The sequence below is a fragment of the Misgurnus anguillicaudatus genome, chromosome 11, assembly GCF_027580225.2.
Source record: "Misgurnus anguillicaudatus chromosome 11, ASM2758022v2, whole genome shotgun sequence".
Taxonomy (NCBI): domain Eukaryota; kingdom Metazoa; phylum Chordata; class Actinopteri; order Cypriniformes; family Cobitidae; genus Misgurnus; species Misgurnus anguillicaudatus.
The window spans coordinates 18106163-18127875 of NC_073347.2; the positions used below are offsets into that span (position 1 = coordinate 18106163).

General features: G+C 39.5%; 1 protein-coding gene across 1 annotated transcript; it reads right to left on the reverse strand.

The window, feature by feature from the left end:
• Positions 1-6356: 6356 nt before the first annotated feature.
• LOC129416536 (rap1 GTPase-GDP dissociation stimulator 1) lies at positions 6357-20918 on the reverse strand. The gene is made up of 14 exons (XM_055170863.2): positions 19814-20918; positions 16584-16688; positions 15316-15438; positions 13684-13809; positions 13446-13574; positions 13123-13248; positions 12789-12932; positions 12528-12659; positions 12299-12433; positions 10109-10234; positions 9225-9364; positions 8184-8310; positions 7917-8045; positions 6357-7742 (listed from the first exon to the last, which is right to left on the reverse strand). Exons 1-14 carry the CDS (start codon positions 19824-19826, stop codon positions 7615-7617), a joined length of 1683 nt encoding a protein of 560 aa, XP_055026838.1. The 5' UTR covers positions 19827-20918; the 3' UTR covers positions 6357-7614.
• Between the last annotated feature and the right edge of the window lie 795 nt (positions 20919-21713).

A 21713-nucleotide genomic window follows, 5' to 3' on the forward strand; every position in this document is an offset into this window, starting at 1 on the left:
TATGGTTAATCTAAAGTAACTGTATAAAAGCTTTGCCAATGGTAATCAATATGCCAAAAAACATGGTTACGTGTTTTTCGTAAGGGTCAGCAGATAGTTTTAGTTTGAGAAATATTACAGTTTTTCTCAGTCGCATTGGTACATTTCTCAAAGTCTCTTGCTCAAAATCCTTAGTTTATCTCTCAACAGTAACTTTGTGGGTCAATAAACATGTCAGTGCCACCAGAATGACAAGTCCTTGTGTCATTGTGTGTACAGATAAGACAGTCAAATTGCATAGTCATGTTGTCAATATAACAGTTTACTATGGGATGTTCTGATGTAAACTATGGCTAAAGTTTAGTGTAGGTTACACCTAGTGTATGTGGGAGTTTTATTGCAAGAGACTGGACACACATTTAAGCTTTTACTTTTTGTACTGTAATTTGTTCACAGACCATGTCACTGCGATACAGAAGGGAAAAGACAACACTGCATAGCACAAAGAAAAAAACAAATGTTAAAAAGTGAACATCGGACTATCTCCTCAGGGAAAACTGTACATGCAGTGCTGTAGTACAGTGGTTTTCAATTCCAGTCCTCGGGCCCCCCTCCCAGAACACTCCAGACGCCCCCATATAAAAACACCCGATTCTGATCATCAGCTCGTTAGTGTGTTAATTAAGGAGCCGATGAGTGAAATCAGGTGTTTCATATAAGGAGACATCTAAAACATTCTGGGAGGGGAGGCCCGAGGACTGGAATTGAAAACCACTGCTGTAGTAATTACAGTGCAGTCTATACACCTCCTGACGTTCCTGTCTGTCAGAGGAAGATTCACCTGAGAGCAATTTACCAATTCAGGACAGATTTAGAAAGAGGTCTAATGGCTATGTATAGAAATATGCTTGACATTTTATGACAACTTTCGCGTGTAAAGACTACATGAACTAATGCCTAAATGTTATGGGGGTGAGACTATTCAACAGAGATCCATTATAATACATTTTAATCAACATGACATAAGCAATTAATAATGTAGAAAACAGCAGAGAGTTGCACATAATCATTTGCATGGATGTACCAAGCATTTGCAACTTCTTCAAAGAAATAAGAAAGAAACTGTTTTTTTGAAGTGACACAATGATGTTAAAATTGAACAGGTAGTTTTGAGAATTTCAATTTTGATCTGAGAAATGTGCCAAAGTGACTAAGAAAAACAGTAATGATGGATTCATTCTACTATGCAGTACATTTTCATGACCTTATGTGTTGCATTATTGTATAAATATATGAACTCTATAATATTGGATAAAACATTAACTCACAATTTGTAATGGAATTCAGATTACTCAATGGACATAAATTTTACATCTGGACCTCAACACGATGTTACAGCTTGACGTCACCTCAACATTACATCTGAGTGTCAGTCCGACATTACAGCTTGACTTCAGGTCGACGTCGGTTTTTGATGTCAACCCGACGTTACAGCTTGACGTCACCTCACCATTACATCTGAGCGTCAGTCCGACATCGGTTTTTGATGTCAACCCGGCGTTATAACTTGACGTCAGGTCGACATTACATCTGAACGTCAGTCCGATATCGTTTTTTTATTTTAACCCGACGTTACAGCTTGACATCACCTCAACATTAACTCTGAACTTCAGTCCGATGTTGTTTTTTGATGTCAACCTGACGTTACAGCTTGACGTCAACTCAACATTACATCTGAACATCACTCCGACGTCAGTTTTGATGTCAACCCTGACGTTATAGTCCAATGTTAAAGGTAGGGTAACACATTTTGAAAAATGCTAACGGTAGCCTCCTAGCAATGAAATCCCGATCCCACCCCCAAGTCAAATCGCCATCCAAAGCCACGCCTATTTCAAAACACATGAACACGCACACATCAGACGGTCACATCTGTCTCATTCACCAGTGAGAAAACTTTGCAGTACAAAGCAAATAACACTTCCAAAATAACCAACATAAACAACTGGTTTACATCAGAATTAGTTTAAGCACACGTTCGGTTGTGTAGACGTAGTGACTATATCGTTACGCTAATCCGTACACAAATTTCATAAGCAACACAACGTTTCATCAAAGTAGAATATCTGAATCCATCTCAATACAAACATATCGCGTACCTACCTTACCAAAATAAACAGTGCAAAGACCCTTTCAGACTCCTGCAGCTGTTTGGATCTCGTGGTAAAGTAGTAAAGTTACCGATGTTAATTTGGGTTTTTGCTCTTGCTGATCCAGGCAGTTTTTGCTCTTGTTGTTATAAAAGATGCCTTTAGTTTTGTGCCTCCTGTGTAGGTTGTCAATTCAGCAGAAAAGTTTGCTGTTCTCACTGTTTACAGACAGGAGGTGAGCGCACGTGAACGCGCTGATGACGTATGGTGTCTGCGTGGACTCGCTGTGCGGTGGGACAAAAAAGGAAACGTGCGTTCGGACCGAAATCTATGATTTGTTGAACATCTTTTGGTCCTACGCCTTTCACAGATGACATAAATTTCTACAAATACATTTAAACAACTTAACACAGTGATTGCTATCAGGATGTGAGGAGACTTTTAACCAGCATAGCTTAAAATGTTTCAGGATCAAATCAGTTACCCTACCTTTAAAGCAATGTCGGCTTGATGTCCAGATGTAACATTGGTTTGCTGTCAAAACCCAACGGCGCTCTGATGTCAAACCAATGTTACATCTGGACATCAAGCCGACATTGGTTTGTGATATTCACCTGACAATATCCTAATGTCAACTCAACATTACATTTGAACCTCAGTCCAGTGTTGTTTTTTGATGTCAACCTGACGTTACAGCTTGACGTCAACTCAACATTACATCTGAACGTCAGTCCTACGTCAGTTTTTGATGTCAACCTGACGTTACAGCTTGACGTCAACTCAACATTACATCTGAACCTCAGTCCAGCATTGTTTTTTGGTGTCAACCTGACGTTACAGCTTGACGTTAGGGCGACATTGGGTTTTAATGTCAACTCAACATTACATCTGAACTTCAGTCCGATGTCAGTTTTTGATGTCAACCTGACGTTACAGCTTGACGTCAACTCAACATTACATCTGAACCTCAGTCCAGCATTGTTTTTTGGTGTCAACCTGACGTTACAGCTTGACGTTAGGGCGACATTGGGTTTTAATGTCAACTCAACATTACATCTGAACTTCAGTCCGATGTCAGTTTTTGATGTCAACCTGACGTTACAGCTTGACGTCAACTCAACATTACATCTGAACATCAGTCTGATGTCGGCTTTTGATGTCAACCCGACGTTACAGCTTGACGTCAACTCAACATTACATCTGAACATCACTCCCACATCAGTTTATGATGTCATCCCGACATTATAGCCCAACGTTAAAGCAATGTCGGCTTGATGTCCAGGTGTAACATTGGTTTGCTGTCAAAACCCAATAGCGCCCTGATGTCAAACCAATGTTACATCTGGACATCAGGCCGACATTGGTTTGTGATATCCCCCTTACAATATCATAATGTCAACTCAACATTACATCTGAACCTCAGTCCAGCGTTGTTTTTTGATGTCAACCCGACGTTACAGCTTGACGTCACCTCAACATTACATCTGAATGTCAGTCCGACGTTGTTTTTTTGGGGTTAACCCGACGTTACAGCTTGACGTCAGGGCGACATTGGGTTTTAATGTCAACTCAACATTACATCTGAACTTCAGTCCGATGTTGTTTTTCGATGTCAACCTGACGTTACAGCTTGATGTCAACTCAACAGTACATCTGAACATCAGTCTGATGTCGGTTTTTGATGTCAACCCGACGTTACAGCTTGACGTCACCTCAACATTACATCTGAATGCCAGTCCAACGTTGGTTTTTGATATCAACCCGACGTTATAGCTTGACGTCAGGGCGACATTGGGTTTTAATGTCAACTCAACATTACATCTGAACTTCAGTCCAATATTGTTTTTTATGTCAACCTGACATTACAGCTTGATGTCAACTCAACACTACATCTGAACATCAGTCTGATGTCGGTTTTTGATGTCAACCCGACGTTACAGCTTGACGTCACCTCAACATTACATCTGAATGCCAGTCCGACGTTGGTTTTTGATGTCAACCCGACGTTATAGCTTGACGTCAGGGCGACATTGGGTTTTAATGTCAACTCAACATTACATCTGAACTTCAGTCCAATATTGTTTTTTATGTCAACCTGACATTACAGCTTGATGTCAACTCAACACTACATCTGAACATTAGTCTGATGTCGGTTTTTGATGCCAACCCGACATTACAGCTTGACGTCACCTCAACATTACATATGAATGTCAGTCCGACGTTGGTTTTTGGTGTCAACCCAACGTTACAGCTTGACGTCAGGGCGACATTGGGTTTTAATGTCAACTCAACATTACATCTGAACTTCAGTCCGATGTTGTTTTTCGATGTCAACCTGACGTTACAGCTTGATGTCAACTCAACACTACATCTGAACATCAGTCTGATGTCGGTTTTTGATGTCAACCCGACATTACAGCTTGACGTCACCTCAACATTACATCTGAATGTCAGTCCGACGTTGGTTTTTGATGTCAACCCGACATTATACCTTGACGTCAGGGCGACATTGGGTTTTAATGTCAACTCAACATTACATCTGAACTTCAGTCGGATGTTGTTTTTCGATGTCAACCTGACGTTACAGCTTGATGTCAACTCAACACTCCATGTGAACATCAGTCTGATGTCAGTTTTTGATGTCAACCCGACGTTACAGCTTGACGTCAACTCAACACTACATCTGAACATCAGTCTGATGTCGGTTTTTGATGTCAACCCGACGTTACAGATTGACGTCACCTCAACATTACATCTGAATGCCAGTCCAACGTCGGTTTTTGATGTCAACCCGACGTTATAGCTTGACGTCAGGGCGACATTGGGTTTTAATGTCAACTCAACATTACATCTTAACTTCAGTCCGATGTTGTTTTTTATGTCAACCTGACGTTACAGCTTGATGTCAACTCAACATTACATCTGAACATCACTCCGACGTCAGTTTTTGATGTCAACCCGACGTTATAGCCCAACGTTAAAGCAATGTCGGCTTGATGTCCAGATGTAACATTGGTTTGCTGTCAAAACCCAACGGCGCCTTGATGTCAAACCAATGTTACATCTGGACATCAGGCCGACATTGGTTTGTGATGTCCACCTGACGTTACATCTGCCCATCAGTCCAATGTTAGTTTTTGATGTCAGGTCGACGTTGGGTTTTGACGTCAAAATCATCCCAGCCTACATAACGTAAAGATCCTTTTAAAACATAACCTTGATATCTTTAATATAATATTGACTTGAGTAAGGTCATGGAAAAGATTGAAATCATAATTAATGATTGAAATTAAACTTTTTGAAAGATGCTTTAAATCTCCTAATTAGATTAAGAAAATTCATCCTGGATTTACAGACAAAGTAACAAATATTTTTTTCAGCACAGCTTCTGGAAACATGCCTATGTTTGTTTAACGTAAACAAAACCTTATGGTGATTCCTTCAGCCATAACATGAATCAACAGTCTGGCCGGAGCAGGATATGAGTAAAAGCTGGCTGAATGTTTCTTTTCATTACAAAACAAAAGCATTACAATACATTCCAGAACTATTATTGACCTATCAGCTATAGTCTGCATTGCTTTGATATTCCAGGGTGAGTACTCAGTGTGTCTCAGGTATCATTAAATAAAACTCTGACCCTTTGGGTGGGTCTTCTTTATTGGGTGTCAGTTTACCTAGGCACATGTAATCTCAGAAACATCATGGATTAAATGAATTCATTGATCCTGCCATGTTGAGAATAGATAAAGATGGAAAGCAGTAATTGCAAACTGTTGTAATAATTTTTCAGAAAATGTGATGTTTTAGTTATCTAGAGCTATTGGTATTGCCAAACGCATTATTATTAATGATTAAACAACATCAGCTTGCCTTTAGATACTGTACCAGAAAGAGTCATATTTTGGTTCAATTTGTGTTTATATTGTCTCCATCTAGTGGTCATATTAAAGACTGAGTGGTTTTGTAGTTTTGTGATCTGTAAATGATATCATAATAATGCATTATAGTCAGTGGTTCACTAACAAGTAATAGGGCCAAATTTGGTACTACCATCGTTTCAGTCAATTTTGTTAGGGTTAAATTTTATGTTATGCCATTATGTTATAGTGTGAAAATAGCAGGAATAAATTTTCCTAATCTAAAGTGTGGCAAGGATTAAATGATATATGATGAAAAACATCAGCAACCAGCCCACACATACAAGTATGAAGAATATACAGGACATTGTATGTTATACTTTCACTTTATTCCCAGAAACAAGCTGTTCTGGTAAACCATACAATATACACACAAAAATAGTCTATTCATTTAAAAATGGTATCCATTTGCGTAGCAGTTCTCATGGACTAATGGAGATTGTGCTATCCTTCTAGCTCTGAAGAGTCTTCCTAAATCATGATGGCGATCTTTAGTGATGCATTAATCTGTTTTCTAATTGGCCACGTCTGAACCCCATCATCAAAACATGAACAACATTCAGCTTGTTATATTGCTACTGTATACATTATTTTCAGCAAAGCATTACTATCCCTGACACAGTATAGTCACAAAATTGGTGTGTTTTGTCCATTCTCCAAGTTCTGACCTTGACAGCAAATAAAGCGAACAGTGAGATGTTTTACGTCATATATGCAGATAGATAGCAAACACAACAACAGAATTGACACGTTTTTAATTTAGGAAGCTCAAGAACGATTCTTGATATGTTTCTGGCTATTGCTTTCACGATGTGGAGATTCAGAAGTAGCCTAGCTAGAATAAAATGATCAACATGATCAAAAAATCTGCATCAAAAAGCCATACACCAGAAAACTAAAGTAGTAAGGCCAGCTACAGTATGATATGAAAATAGACATCACATCCCAAGACGTATTTTCTAACCGTTATTTGACATTACATAACTTGAAATATTGATTTAGCATGTGTTCTGACCCAAGAAATCACAGGACAAATAAAATATTAACACATATCGAAAGTAGTGTAGCACATTAATATAAATCAGCTTCATACAGCAGCTTATTTGCTAGATCTAGTGTTCTCAACGTTGGAAGTTCATGGACAATATCATTGCATTATTCATTTCACGTTGGTATGCAGATATTTTATATATATTTACTTTTTAGTTATTGTAAAACAGACAAGAAACTCGTGGAATAAACAGTCCTGGACATGTTTTAGTGGTTTGCAGGTTCATTACAGCTGTTTTATGGATGATACAGGCAGACTGCAATGTTAGCATTGCTGTCTGTCTTCCAAGTGTTCCTGTCGTTAGGACAGCTGACAACAAATGAGATACTGTATGGACAAGCTGACTTTATCTCTTTTCTAAAATGGGCTGGTAAATGCGTATTGCTTTGGTTTGACTACATGCGTAGCTAGATGGAGTTGCTGTGTAAGTTCGGATGAAATGTCACAAATGATGAGTGTGGAAGAAGTCTGCAATGGTAGTGCTGTTGATCTGATGTGTAATCATTTATAAAGTCTAGCCCGTCTCTGAAAGAACGGCAATTACTGTGTCAGCCTGCTTGGCAAGCTTTGTGCTAGTGTGAGCAGACAGTTTGGACAGAGTGTCCCTTAGGTTTAGACAAGTCATCTGGTCCCGTAGCATGCCTGTAGGAGAGAAAGGAAAAAGCATATTTTATTACCCCCATTTATTAACTCTTGAACACATCATTTGATGATTTAAGACATTACAAAAGACCTGCTGACTGGTTATTATGGCTTACTGGCTTTAGTGTTATATATGACTCTAAATTGACTGAGTTTTCATTTTTAGATACTTACCAGAGTTTGCAAGGCTGCAGATGAGGCCTAAAGCACTGAATTTGACCTCCACTGCAACAACAGGATCATCTAGCATTTTTTGCAATGTGGGCAGTAGATCTGCATCCCGAAATGGTTCCTGAACAGCTTCTGAAAAAACACACATATACATAGTGAGAAGTAAACAGGAGGTATCATTAATATTAGATTTACGGATGTTACATTGTTAAAAGTGAAAAAAATAAAACCAGTAAGTATTTTAAAGAACCCTTGTTTATTTAGTCTTACCAATGTCTATAGCCGAGGCAATGGCCAAAGCTACCAAAGCCTCATTCTGCATGATGACGTGCTCACTGGTTGCCATGGAGATGAGATGTTGAACTCCATCTGCTTTAATAACAGTATGGATGACTTCCTTTAAGGACAGCAGAGGGGAATATTTTAGCGAATCACTGAAGGGGTGATGACTAAAATTATGCTGCATAATGCATTACAGAGTTGACCTACATCTGCTGTGCATCCCTTTAAAGGACAAGTTCGGTATTTTACACTTAAAGGCCTGTTTTCAGATTGTTTATGATGAAATAGAACAGTTTTGACTGAAATTTGGACATATGATGCTGGCCCGAGAATTTTTGGTTTCTGTTGTATCACCCACCACCTCCACAATGGGTGCATAGGTGCACTGGAACAATCATTCCTAAAATGCATTAAACTTTCATTTACAAAGACATGAAACTCACCGAGTGGTCAGGGGGGTTCACTGATATCCTCACACAAAAATCGCTGCAAAAGATGCTTTCCAACAGCTGTTTTAGCATTCGTTCTAAACTTGTGGACCTATTTTTCCAAACGCCTCACACCCGTATATTCTTCCGTAGGGAGCTTGAATAATAGACACTCCAGCTCAGTTGGTGGCAATAATCCACCTTTACCAATTGCAAGAATACAAACAACGTTCCCGGCGCAGAGTAATACCGTACCTCACAGCACAGCTAATATAAGTCAATGGAGTGGAACAAAAACTACGATAAAACCTGTTGGAAAGCATCTCTTGCAGCAATCCCCGTGTGAGCACATCAGCGAACACCCCCGACCACTCGGTGAGTTTCACGTCTTTGTAAACGGAAGTTTGGTGCATTTTGGGAAGGATTGTTCCGGTGCACCTATGCAGCCATTGTAGAGGTGGGGGGTGATACAACAAACACTCGAAAATTCTCGGCCAGCATCATATGTCCAAATTTCAGCCAAAACCGCTCCACTTCACCATAAACAATCTGAAAACAGAGCCCCAAGTGCAAAATACCGAACTTGTCCTTTAAAACTCACCGGGTTTCGGCTGTGTCGTATGAGAGCTGCTAAAAGACGGTTGGCCTCGCCTCTGACACCGGCGTGATCTTTAGCATCACACCACTCCATGACCCGTGCTAACAGAACCTCATCCTTCCCTAACACTGAAGCTGCTTCCTCTAGGAGAAGAACCAAAGAAAAATATACCGTAGTAGAAATGGAGAGAGAAAGTCAAAAGATACAAAACAGAGACACTATGGCAGCACTAGTTTGTATGCCTCTGTATTTAGTTACTCAGATAACCTTTGTCAAGTAAAATAATCACTTTAGTAAAGGCAGTAATTTGCAGTGACAAAGCTGTTAAAGGTCTATTGTTTGTATACTGAGGTGTCTAAGGGCTCAAACTGAAATAACACACTTCAGCAAAGAGTTGAAAATTACAGCCTCGACATGGCCTTTAAAGTTGTAAAGGAGATATTTCACAGCCATCATAGTCATTTGGCAGGTAATTGTATAGTTTTGTGAAGCTTTTGTATGAAAAATTACAGCTTGGATGTTTGTTCTCCTCTTCAGCCAGATAAATGTTTGTTTCACTTTTACTAAAACATTAGGACCATGAGCTAAATTATCCAGTACAATAGACACAAGCACACTTACTGCAGGACAGCAGATAAGACGCATACCTTTTAGTTAAACAAAATGTATGTCCTGTGTGAGTGCATTCATAACAGTCAATTATAATGGGTAAAAATCTAAATAAGCCTGTTGGCCTTTACTTCTGCATGACAAAAGTAAAGCAGTATTTTGATATTTTAAAAAGTTTAATGGCTCACCTATCTAACCATTTTTAGCTAAATTGCAAAGTAGCCTTTTGCATCTGTGACACAACAGTACACACAAATGTTGTTTTTTTGACTCATCACCTTGGCCGTCCACCATCATTCGCAAAGTGCCCAGCAATTTGAACTGGACAGGGGGCATGTCAGTGCGCAGAAGTGTCCTGATCCTCTCCGTGACCCCGTCCTCCAACATATGCACCTTATTGGAGGCTAAATGAGAAAAACGACAACCAAAATGACAGATCTAATCAATATATGGTACCAAGCTGTCACTGGGGCATTACACTTTAAAGGGGTGGTTCAATGCATTCTGACTTATTAACACAGTTATAGAGTTGTTTCCTCATGCTAAACGTAGGCAAAGTGTCAAAAAAGCAGTTGCTACAGAGTATTTCTGTGCCGAATGCACTTCGCCAGGGTTTGTACAAAAAGTTTTGAAAAGTTTTTTTTTCGATTACGGGTCCAGCTGATGTTTTAGGGGTTTCTATATGTATCACTTCTTTTTATGGGCACTTCCCATGAAAAACCCCGCCCACTAGGCAATGTTGACTGGTTAAGCCTTGAATTAGCAGCGCAAATGTCATGGTTATGTATCCAAAAGATACTAAAGCCGAAGTAGGCTACTTAACTCTCAAGGCCCACCTTCCTGAATAGTTTAGCTCCAACACTGATAAAACACACCAGAAGGAGCTGATCAGGGTCCTTGGGTGTTTTTAATTTCATTAATTAATGCGCAGACTGATCCCTGCATGACACTAAACCACAGCAAGAGCGATTCGGAATATGAAACACTACACTCGAATCGCTCTCGCGGCACCGTCATGCCACACAGCAATCGGTCTGATCAGGGCTGGAGCCAAACCCTCCTACAGAAAAGTGGACCTCAGATGTAAAGGAATATACATATTGATAAAATGTGAACCTGGAATGCACTGTAAGTCACTTTGAATTAGAGTGTCTGCCAAATGCAAAAATGTAAGAGGGCGTGCACACCAAAGCTTCTACACCCGCGTCCGGCGTATGCCGGCAATTGTTTCCATTGGAAGCTCTGTGTTTTTCAAAAAAGGCAGCAGATAGCGTTTTTTCAGCGCTGAGCGCCGAGAGTTGAAAAATATTCAACTTTAGGTGAAAAGCTCAGCTCGTCAATGTCAGTTCTCACACGCCCATCCAATCACAGTGGAGGAGGGGCGGGATAAACACCACAACAACCAACCGGCGCATCATACAACGACTGATAAACAAAGCAGAAGTATCACAGCAACCAAAGTTCTCAGCTGAAGACAGCTGGCCCTCGGCTGAAGAAAGCTGGCTGAAAAAACAGCTGGCATTCGGCGTCCCCCAGCTTTGTTGTGCACGCCCCCTTAATGTATCACCAGCATCCCATACTGGGGACAAGTCTCCAAAACACAATATGTGACCCTGGTAGGACAATATATGGCCGAGATCCAACTATTTGAAATCTAGAATCTTGAAGGTGCAAAAAAATCTAAATGTTCAAAAAATTTTGCAACACATATTACTAATGATGAATTAATTTTATTTATATATTTACGGTATGAAATTTACAAAATATTATTATGGAACATGATTTTGATTTAATAAAAAAAATCTATAATTTTGACCCATACAATGTATTGTTGGCTATTGCTACAAATATACCTGTGCTACTTATGACCAGTGTTGGGGGTAACGCATTACGTAATAATATTACTTTTCTGAAATAACGAGTAAAGTAACGCATTCATTTCTAAATGTACACATTAATATTTGAGTTACTTTTTCAAAAAAGTAATGCAAGTTACTTTATTAGTTTACTTACTTAGATAAAAAATATGTCATAAATTAAACTAAACATAGTCACATTATTCACTCTATGCGTACACACCTATGGGAACAGTCTGAGTCAGAAACTGAGATGGCAGGCAAGAGATTGACATTTTTGTGATGAAATATGCAATTTCTGAATGCAGAACTTTTCAGTCATAAAAACACCTGCAAGGCCTAAAAGAGATCAAGCCTCAGACAAGAAAAAGTAACGCAAAAGTAACATAAAAGTAAAGTAAGCATTACATTCCGTGAAAAGTAACTAAGTAACGCAATTAGTTACTTTTTTTGGGGAGTAACTTTCCCCAAATCTGCTTATGACTGGTTTTGTGTTCCAGGGTCACATATATGCTAGTGATCAGCCATTGTGGTATTTTAAGGAAAAGTGTCTATGTATGTATTCAGAAATAATTATATTGAATTATATTATATAGTACAGAAAATGATAACCTGGAATGGCGAGGTTTCTAAGTGCACTGAGGCCGGCGTGCTGAACAGAAACATCTCCTTCTGTTACATGCTGCTCCAACAGGTCCAAAATATGAGGAACGACCCCCAACTCCAACATCTTTACACAGTTGCTATCTAATAGAACAAATATGAGAAAACCTTACACAGTAGTTTTCGTCATAGGCAACTGTATGTAGATTCCACACAAACACCATATTCATCTCCTCACCATTTCTGGCAAAGTTGGCAATGGCCAGAGCTCCTGACAACTGCAGCTCAGTGTTTGTCGACTGCAGCCAAGAGAGAACGTCCTGATAGACTCTCCCCATCCCTTCCCCAAAACACTTTTGCATTGATTCATCTGTAACCAACCACAGTCTGTTATAGTCCATAATAACCTCAGCTTAAACAAATTAACAAAAGTAACAAATGTTACATTCAAATTCCCACATTGATACAGATGTATAGTGCTAAAGTGAGAGAGACGTACCTCCTAGTAGAAGGGACACCATAAGGTTCGAAGCCACTTTGATGCTGCAGAGGTCGTGTTTGTCAGAGCCACCCTGAAGGGTTCGAATCATTTCAGAGAGCGCCTCAGGTACGCCTGACTCCACAAACTGCAGTTTCAGAGCATCTAAAAGACAAGCAGATGTGGCCGCAAAGAGATTTGCAAGCACACACGCAGGTTCATTTTTAGTTCATTGTTAGACGTCAGCACCAGGAATGGAAACTAAGGCCCCAAGGCAGATCACGCTTTTTCCATACAAATAATTTTATATTGTGGCCAGGTGCACACCCAGCTTTGGTTTGTATTCATGGCTCACCACTTTCTCCTAATGACCCAAGAACCTCCAATATAAGATGTCTACGTTCTGCATCTGGTGCTCGTTTCAGCTGATAGGTCAAAACTTCTGCTATGCTGACATCTGCCAGAGCTTCTCGTGCAGCATCTGGGCAAACATGAAGAGATATAAAGTCTGACTGCACTGGACATGCATTAGAATCATCTATTTTTGGGCTCTTGCTATCCATTGTACAATGCATAGTACAATAGTACATTTTAAGGGAAAATATCTGTGCTTTTATGAATGAAGTGGGGTGGAATTGCCGTTTTTTATTTTTGAAGCCGACTTTACGTTTGTCTTACCCACATCAGCGAGGTTGCAGAGAGCCAGCAGGCAGACGTTTACCAGCGGGTCATTCTCAGGATACTGCTGCATTATGGTCACCAGCCTGGGAATGACTCCATTCTCCACCAGCTTTGTCTGCTGAACGGCTGAGAGAGAGAGACATGGGAAGGGTGACAGTGAGTGGACATCCAGAAAGGAGATCGGCATCAGCAAATAACAGTTACATGCATGGATTTTTATCCAAAGCTCACTCACCGTTTTCAAAGCAGATGCGTCCGATTGCTCGACCAGTGTGCAGTAGCTGCTCCTGGTCTGAGTTGTTCAGTAAAGGCACCAATGCAGTTACCAGACCCGCTTGAATACAACGCTCCCTCACAGAAGCTAACAAACACAAACAAACGATGTCTGAACAGACATTTCGTTTCGTGTTCAGGTAAAAACACACAGCCCCGCCCATCTCCTCCCTGCGGAAGAATATAGTGTAACATGGGCTGCCCATGGAGAGGCTTATATACAACATTAGTATTTGCGACACTTGTAACAGAAAATTGCGTTTATCAATCACATGGGGGAACCGTAATGTCTGATACTGAAATTCTTTGAGGACGCATCGTCCATCTTTTTAACAGTCTATGATTTCAAATAATAGCTGTGCATGTGATGTTGGACCAGTACTGTGTTTTGACCAATAAAATTACTACGAGTATAATTTAATTATTTAAAGCTCCCATAACACAAGCTGTTTCTGCATATCTGATGTTAATCTTGAGTACCTATAGAGTAGTATTACATCTCCAAAGAGTCTTTAGTTTTATCAGATTTATAAAAGACAGATCAGCTATAGCGACTGTTCCCGGAAAAGCAGGAAAACATTCGGGAGGAGGAGTCATGAGCTAGCAACAATGAATAACTTATGATTTACTACATGTTACTTTCATTTAGATTATAGACGGTTTTAGCAGTAACAACATAAACAAAGGCTTTTGTGGAACACACGTAACTTCCGGTAAACTCCACTAAGAATCAATAACAACAAACTCTTTTTATTCCAAACCTCCCTTCACATAGTGGTGATCTATGATCGCTGTCTCCCCTCATCTTTAGGAAACCTAAACATTTGTTATTGACAAGGTATTTGTTCCAGAGTTCATTTAACCACTAATCAGACCATTAAACAAACAGAAACCAGAAGTAAAGTTCCGACCAAACGCGTAACTGCGACAACGCACGTGCATCCAATGAAACCGTCTATATGCACTTCAGCACCGCTTTTCAACATAACACAGAAGTCTTACTTAACGCCTGCCACTCATGACCCGGTTGGGACTTTTCAACGAAATCCAGCGTTAAACAAACACACATGCAAAACTAATAAAAAACTATATGCAAGGTTTCCATAAGGCTGGCTTACCTCTTACATCCAAAAACACACTTCTTCTTTCATGCTATTGTTGAGTCTTGATATAAAACAAAGCTGTCACCACTTGATTCTCGCTCTCCCGTTGATTGAGGTGTGGGCGTGCTTTTCTGGGGGAAGTGCCCATTAAAGAAATAATACGTAAGATCTACCCATGCTACGTAAGATGTACCCATGTTAGAAAAAAACTTCTACGAACCCTGGCGAAGTGCATTTGGCACAGAAACACTGCTTTTTTGACATTTTGCTTATGTTTACCACGCGGAATCCAACTTTTAAACTGTGTTATTAAGTCAGAATGCATGATCCATTGTTATGCAACTCTACACCTTGAGAAAGATTTGAGACATTTTTAGTTCATTTATAAAGTTGTTTTCTCACAATGTATTTTAAGGTTTACTGTCACTGTGTATATTCAGTTCATGCATGGTCAGGCTGACATAAAAAAGCTAAATATTTAATCTTTTTACCTTCCCTGGCCATCTCTGCGACCAGCAGTGTAACCTGAGAGGTTAGGGGACTCTTCTTCCTCAGGACTTGAGCCAATATGGGCAGAACACCACAAGAAGCGATTTTCTCTGCCGTTCCTTTTTCTAGAGATAGAAACAAAGCTTGTTTTGTTGATATGAACATGTAATGTTTATGCACCTGCATTTTCACTGTAAATCAAATTCATTTCAAACCTCGCTTTATTTCCAAACCCAATCTCTCATCTTATTGCTTCCGGTTGTCTTTTATCTCTTTCCTCATGTTTTGTACGGTGTGCTTAGCTAGAGAAGTGCTCTGATAGCAAGCACTCATAATAATAATCAACTCAGATTCAAAGTGGTGGCTGAGTCTCTTCTCTGAAGACAGTGACACAGATCCTTCATAGATGCTCGCAGAAAGAGATCTGTCATTAAAGTGCATTCTTCACAATTGCCAATGTGGCAGGTCAAGCTGTTAGACGAAGCCTAGCTACCATGGTAACATCGACTTTGTGTTCTTTTGTGGGGGCTGCTTTCCATTTTTAGATGCATCTGCAATCTGAAAGCACAAGGAGTGTGCCAGGAAAGGCCAGCTGGTCTGAACTCATTTGTGGTGGAGGCAAGAATCAGCGGAAGATGGGGAGCGAAACGGAGAGATGGCTTAATCAGATTAACCCTTTCCACCCTTTTTCTCCTTTCACTACCCGCTCTTTCTCACGTGTAAATACAGATTACTTGTCTCTTACTCGTGCCCCAGTCTGGTAGCAGGTAGATAAGCTGACCCTTGGCTGCCACCTACATTGGATTGTCTTTCCAAATATGCCCACACACACACACACACACACACACACAGTATTTGAAGAAAGCAGAGCTCACAATCGAGCGGTACAATGAGTGCAGTGCTAAATGATGCCTCGACTCAGCAGAACCTCTGACATGCAATCAAAGTCTTTTAAAGGTTTTTTTTATGAGACTACCCATAAGAAAAATCATGAGATATATCGCAGTTATTTCTCCTAGATGTCAATAAGATTAGAGCTTATGGAAACTTTTGCATCTCAGACATTTCTCCAGTCCAGAGATGCAGAAATCTCACAAGCGTCTCCATTAGAGTTTCAGAAGAGATCTTAAAAATGGCATAAACTGGGCTCAGATTTGCCAAGTCTGCAAAACTTAATTTCAATATGAACTAAAACATTTATCATCACCCAAATCCAGATATTGAATCAGATGAGCAATATATGAGTAGATAGCTGTAGACAGGCACTCACTCTTCTCCAATAGGAGGTTTAGCAGAACATCTAGATGAGGTTTGAGCTCCTCCTCCACCAGCTCTGTACTGACGCTGATACCCTTCAGAGCCTCACTGAGAGAATCTGAAACGCCATCACATTGAATCAGCAACACCGAAAAGCAACAAGCAGAAGTAATACAGTCCCTAGGATATTTTTCATTACCATCTCAGTATGATGCTAAGATAACCTCACTAAAAACACCAGGTTTGATTTTCTATGTTGGCTCAAGTTGGTTTATGCTGTTTACCAGTGGTTTGGGGTTGATGATGGACTGATAAATGAAGTAGGATCATTAATCAGAGAAGTCTTGCTGGTTAAAATAATTAAAAACCTCTTGGGCTGTAAACTAGCCAGTCTCACGTAGATGCGTATAAATAGCACGAAGTGTAAAAATCGTGCATACGCCAAATTCCACTTTGGCGTGCATATGATACGCCGGTCCTTATCATTCACTTAAACGGTGCATCTTTTTTGTTGTTTTATTTATTGGTTTCTCAATTTTTTTCTGTTTTTTAAACCATTTTCGCTTGGGTTTAGGGTTAGATTTTAGATTTGCTTAATGAGGTTATTTAATATACAGGCATCTCCATGTTTTTGTCCACATTTAAGCCATGGTCGCTTGGAGTTGAGAAACCAATAAATAAAACGACAAAAAAGATGCACCGTTTAAGTGAATGGGAAGGACTGGCATATCATATGCACGCCAAAGTGGAATTTTGCGTATGTATTGCACGATTTTTACACTTCGTGCTATTTATATGCAACTCCGTGAGACTGGGCTGGATGTAAACCAGTATCCCATGGGTACCAGCAACATAAGCTGATGATCAACTTTTTTTGTGAAGAAATGTAAAGATCTAATCTGTATTCAGCTTGTGAATTCCAATCTTTCAATGAATAACATTACCTCCTTAAATTATTCAGTTTAGAAACCAAATCAGGTCTATTTAGGAATTCGCTACAAGTTATTCAGCCTGTGGACAAACATGTCAGGGTTGTTTTATATCAATCTTCTGTGAAATTCTTAGCTAAAAAAAATCCATGACTGTGACCTTGTCTGTAAACACCCAGATAAAAACATATTTTTGTGATTTACTATACATTTAAAATCATCTTACATAATGTAAAAAACATTCTGTACAAATAAATCTTGATATCTTTAATAAGGCCATGCCAAAGATTGGAAATTTAAGTCAAATCTTTACACATTGCACAAAAGAAACGGTGCACTTATGTTGAACAAATGTTTATGAAAATTCTGTGAAATTGTAATACACTTTGGTTTAAATCTGTTTTTTGTATGAAATGTATTGCTTATTGATCTCTTTACATAGAATTTAATGATATAATGTCTCCGTGTCATTTGGAGGGACCACTCATCATATGGTGTAACCACTAATAGCAATCTAAAAATAAAATATATAATTTCTGTGGCCGAAATATGAATCACTAATGTATGCTTAAATGAAAACACCACCATTTTTCAATATTTTACTATGTTCTTACTTTAACTTGTTACTGCGACAGAGGTCGAAGTGCTGCAAACTAAGTGCTCTTCTGCCATACAATATAGTTCTCACTTTTATCCACTTAAAAAATCGCCACGTTTTATTCTGTGCCACCATACTTATTTGTGTAAATACTCATGTAACAGTCTAGGGAAAAAAATAGGAAAACATGGAAGTGTTTGGTGGCTTCTAAATTCATCCCTGTTTGGATCCTAAGGAATGAATGGGGCTAGGCTAAATGCTAACACATTCACGATGCGCTGTGCAAAGATGAAGTGCACGCATTGAAAAAAAGATAGGTATGTATTAATTTTTCTAAGTTGAGGTAAGAACATAGTAAAATATTAAAAAACAGTGGTGTTTTCCTTTAAAGGTGCATTGTGTAACTTTTAGAAGGATCTCTTGACACAAATGCATTACAGTATACATAACTATATTATAAACCCCTTACATAATTAGAATGAGACGTTTTTATCTACGGTACATACACCACGGGTCCCCTCATATGAAAGTCGGCATCATGTTTCTACAGTAGCCCTAAATGGACAAAATGTTCTACAGAGCGTGTTTCATCCCAACGTTACTGCAGACGACAACATGTTTGTCCTGTGGCAGCTACCATGTGTTTTGAAATTGAGGGGTGAGATGTCAGTAGCAATTTGCAATCTCACTACGAGATGGCACTAAAATGTACACCCACCACCACCACCTTAAAGTGAATGGTATTTCTAAAACATTTTTATCAGTTTTATGTGATGTACAGGAACGATAAGCCTGTTAACTACATTTATGAAAGCAACTTTCCAGAAAGGGTTTAGATTAATCCAGGACTAGGCCTTAGTTATTTTAGGACATTTAAGTAGTTTTTACAAACATACCTCACAATAAACATTACTGGTGTGCATCCTGAGACAAAACAATGGCATTGATATAAGTTATGTCAGTGCAAGATGTTTTCGGTTCAAATATGCATTTTAGTCTGGGACTAGACTGAAGCCCTGTCTGGGAAACAACCCCTTTGTTTCTAAACACTCAATTCACTGAAAACATATGCATAAGTATACGTCATTGATCCATATACTTCATGGATTAAACATCACATAGTTTTTTTGCACAGTTTGCACAGTCTTTGTGCATAGGAGGAAACACAGTAATCGCTGTAAGTAATCACCCTGATAATCCCTGGTAAGCAGGGTGAAAATAGACATATGGGGGGACTGTCATATACAACCATACCACTTTATTCCCCAAACTCTGATTCAATCACATTCACAGTGGACATCTCATTAAAGTCCAATCTATTATATGAGTAAAGGACATAGGAGAAAGCAGCAGTGCAAATGAGAGCTGGGCGGGGTTGAGGATACCCAGGGGTTCTCATTAACTCCAAAAGGGTGTCTGGATCCCAGCATGCCCTCATATCAACACCCACATACTGAGGATGTACCTTTAACAATGAGGGTTCAACCCACCTGGGGTGGATAATCACAATCCCTAAGAATCTATGAAACGGTGACCTTAAAAGAAAAGGTGAGATGATTTGGACATTAAGCTGCCAAGCACAAAGTTACCCCTTAATTTTTTTTTACCCCTCTATGGTTAAAATTTGTAGCAGTATCCTCACATGGCTGTAAATGTGTAGCAGGCTGTCTGCAAAAGCATAGAGAGGATTAAAAGAAAAGGGTTTTAATCACTCACCTATTTCTGCCATGACCACAGGTCCACTGGATCGGAGCCTCTCGGTGTCTGCGTGTCCCTCTGCAGATGCTGTGACTCTGTGCACGTGTTAATGGTCAAAGAAGCAGCCGTTCTCAAGGCTGAATGTGTAGCATGAAAATGCCTGAAGTCAATACATCAGCCGTGCCTCCTCTGCTCCTCACACATGCGTATTTCTCCAGTGCCTCTCTGTCATTCACTCTCTCACTTTCACTCTGTGCCTGTCAGTGACGCCGCCGCATCCACTTTGGCTAATTCACATGCACTATTATTTCTGCGTCTTGCTCGACGATGCTGCTGCTGCTCTCCCCACCCCTGCGCTCAGCTCTCTGGCAGTAGCTATTCTTGCTGCTCCGTCTCCGTCCCTCCCTTCTCATAATACACACTAAATCCCAAAGCTGCTCAAAGCTCATCAGTTGACAAATAGCCTGAGGAAAACACTGAGGTTGACTCTCAGATTCTTCGTTGTGTTTTTCGTTTCTCTTACCCTGTATGCATGGCATCAATAATAAACATTGTTTGTTAACCAGGGTGTCTGCTATTTATTTATCAAGATATTAGCAGGACTTCAGGTGTTGTCTCGGTGGTAGTGAGAATGCATTTAAAGGGAGAGTAAACACAGAAATGAAACTTCAATCATCATTTATTTAGCTATGTGCTGTTAAACACAAAAAAATAGATAGCAAAGTTCTTTCTTGGACAATTTTTCATATAAGGAAGGTGGATGGGGACTACTGACAGCCATGGTCACCATTCACTTTTAATGGATGGAAACAAAGATGCTTTGAAATTCTGCTTAATGACAGACAGAAAGAATACAATACAGGTTTGAAATTAAAGCTAAATAAATGCACATTTTCATTTTTGGGTGAACTTAGGTACTTCCCCAAACATCTGGAATGTATTCACGAGTTGCAATAGCCTAATATGTGACTGCCTGAGAAAACCCAACTGAAGTCATTTCTTTGTGATTTACTGTTTCTACATAAAATCATCCTACATAATGAAAATAACATTCTGTGAAAATATAGCCTAACCTTGATTTCTTTATTATGGATGTGAAATATTGAAATGGAAGTGAAATCAAACTTTGATCCAAATCTCCTTATCAATGAGACTTTAGCCGGGATTTCACAGGTAGGGTCACATAGGTTAAAAAATATTATCTAAATTTAGGGATATTGGTGATATTAGTGATAGATTAATAACAATCAGCAACGTTTACTGTGGGCACTCACTGCCCCATCATGACTTGGGAATATAACATTAGATTCAGTGTATTCCATCAGCAGAGGGCAGCAACACTTATTTGAATAAATAGCCATTTATAGACCCTTTTACTGTTTGTACACAATGATGAAGTGGCAGCGTATGCGCATGCGCACGCAGTTTGGAAACGGAAGTATAAGAATCAGCTGCGAAGCAACACAGACAGGGAAAGTTTTTTTTTAAAAGTTGATTATTCCACTATTTCAACACAGCTACCAGATCCGTGTACAATAGACCCCTTCAATGTTTGTAAACATCGAACGCCTAGGTTAGGTGCGCGCGCAGCATGGAGTCAGAAAAATGGCGCGGCTAATAAAAACTGATCATACAATAAAGGCTTTCAAATTTAATCTAACAGGGCTGATAAATGATGACTTACCTGAAATTAAGTGAGCACTAAAAACACAAGCCTCTTTGATCTTTGAATTGTCCCATGTCTGCACGTTTAATTGCTTGCAACCATATATGTCGCCTATTTTTTAATGGATGAGATCCTGCAGGAATCCTGAAAAACTTTGCTGGTGCAATTTTCACAGCCCACGAGTCCGCAACAAGTAGGTGACAATACTCTTTGGATTCAACCGAACAATACGCAACTCAACTTTATAGAATG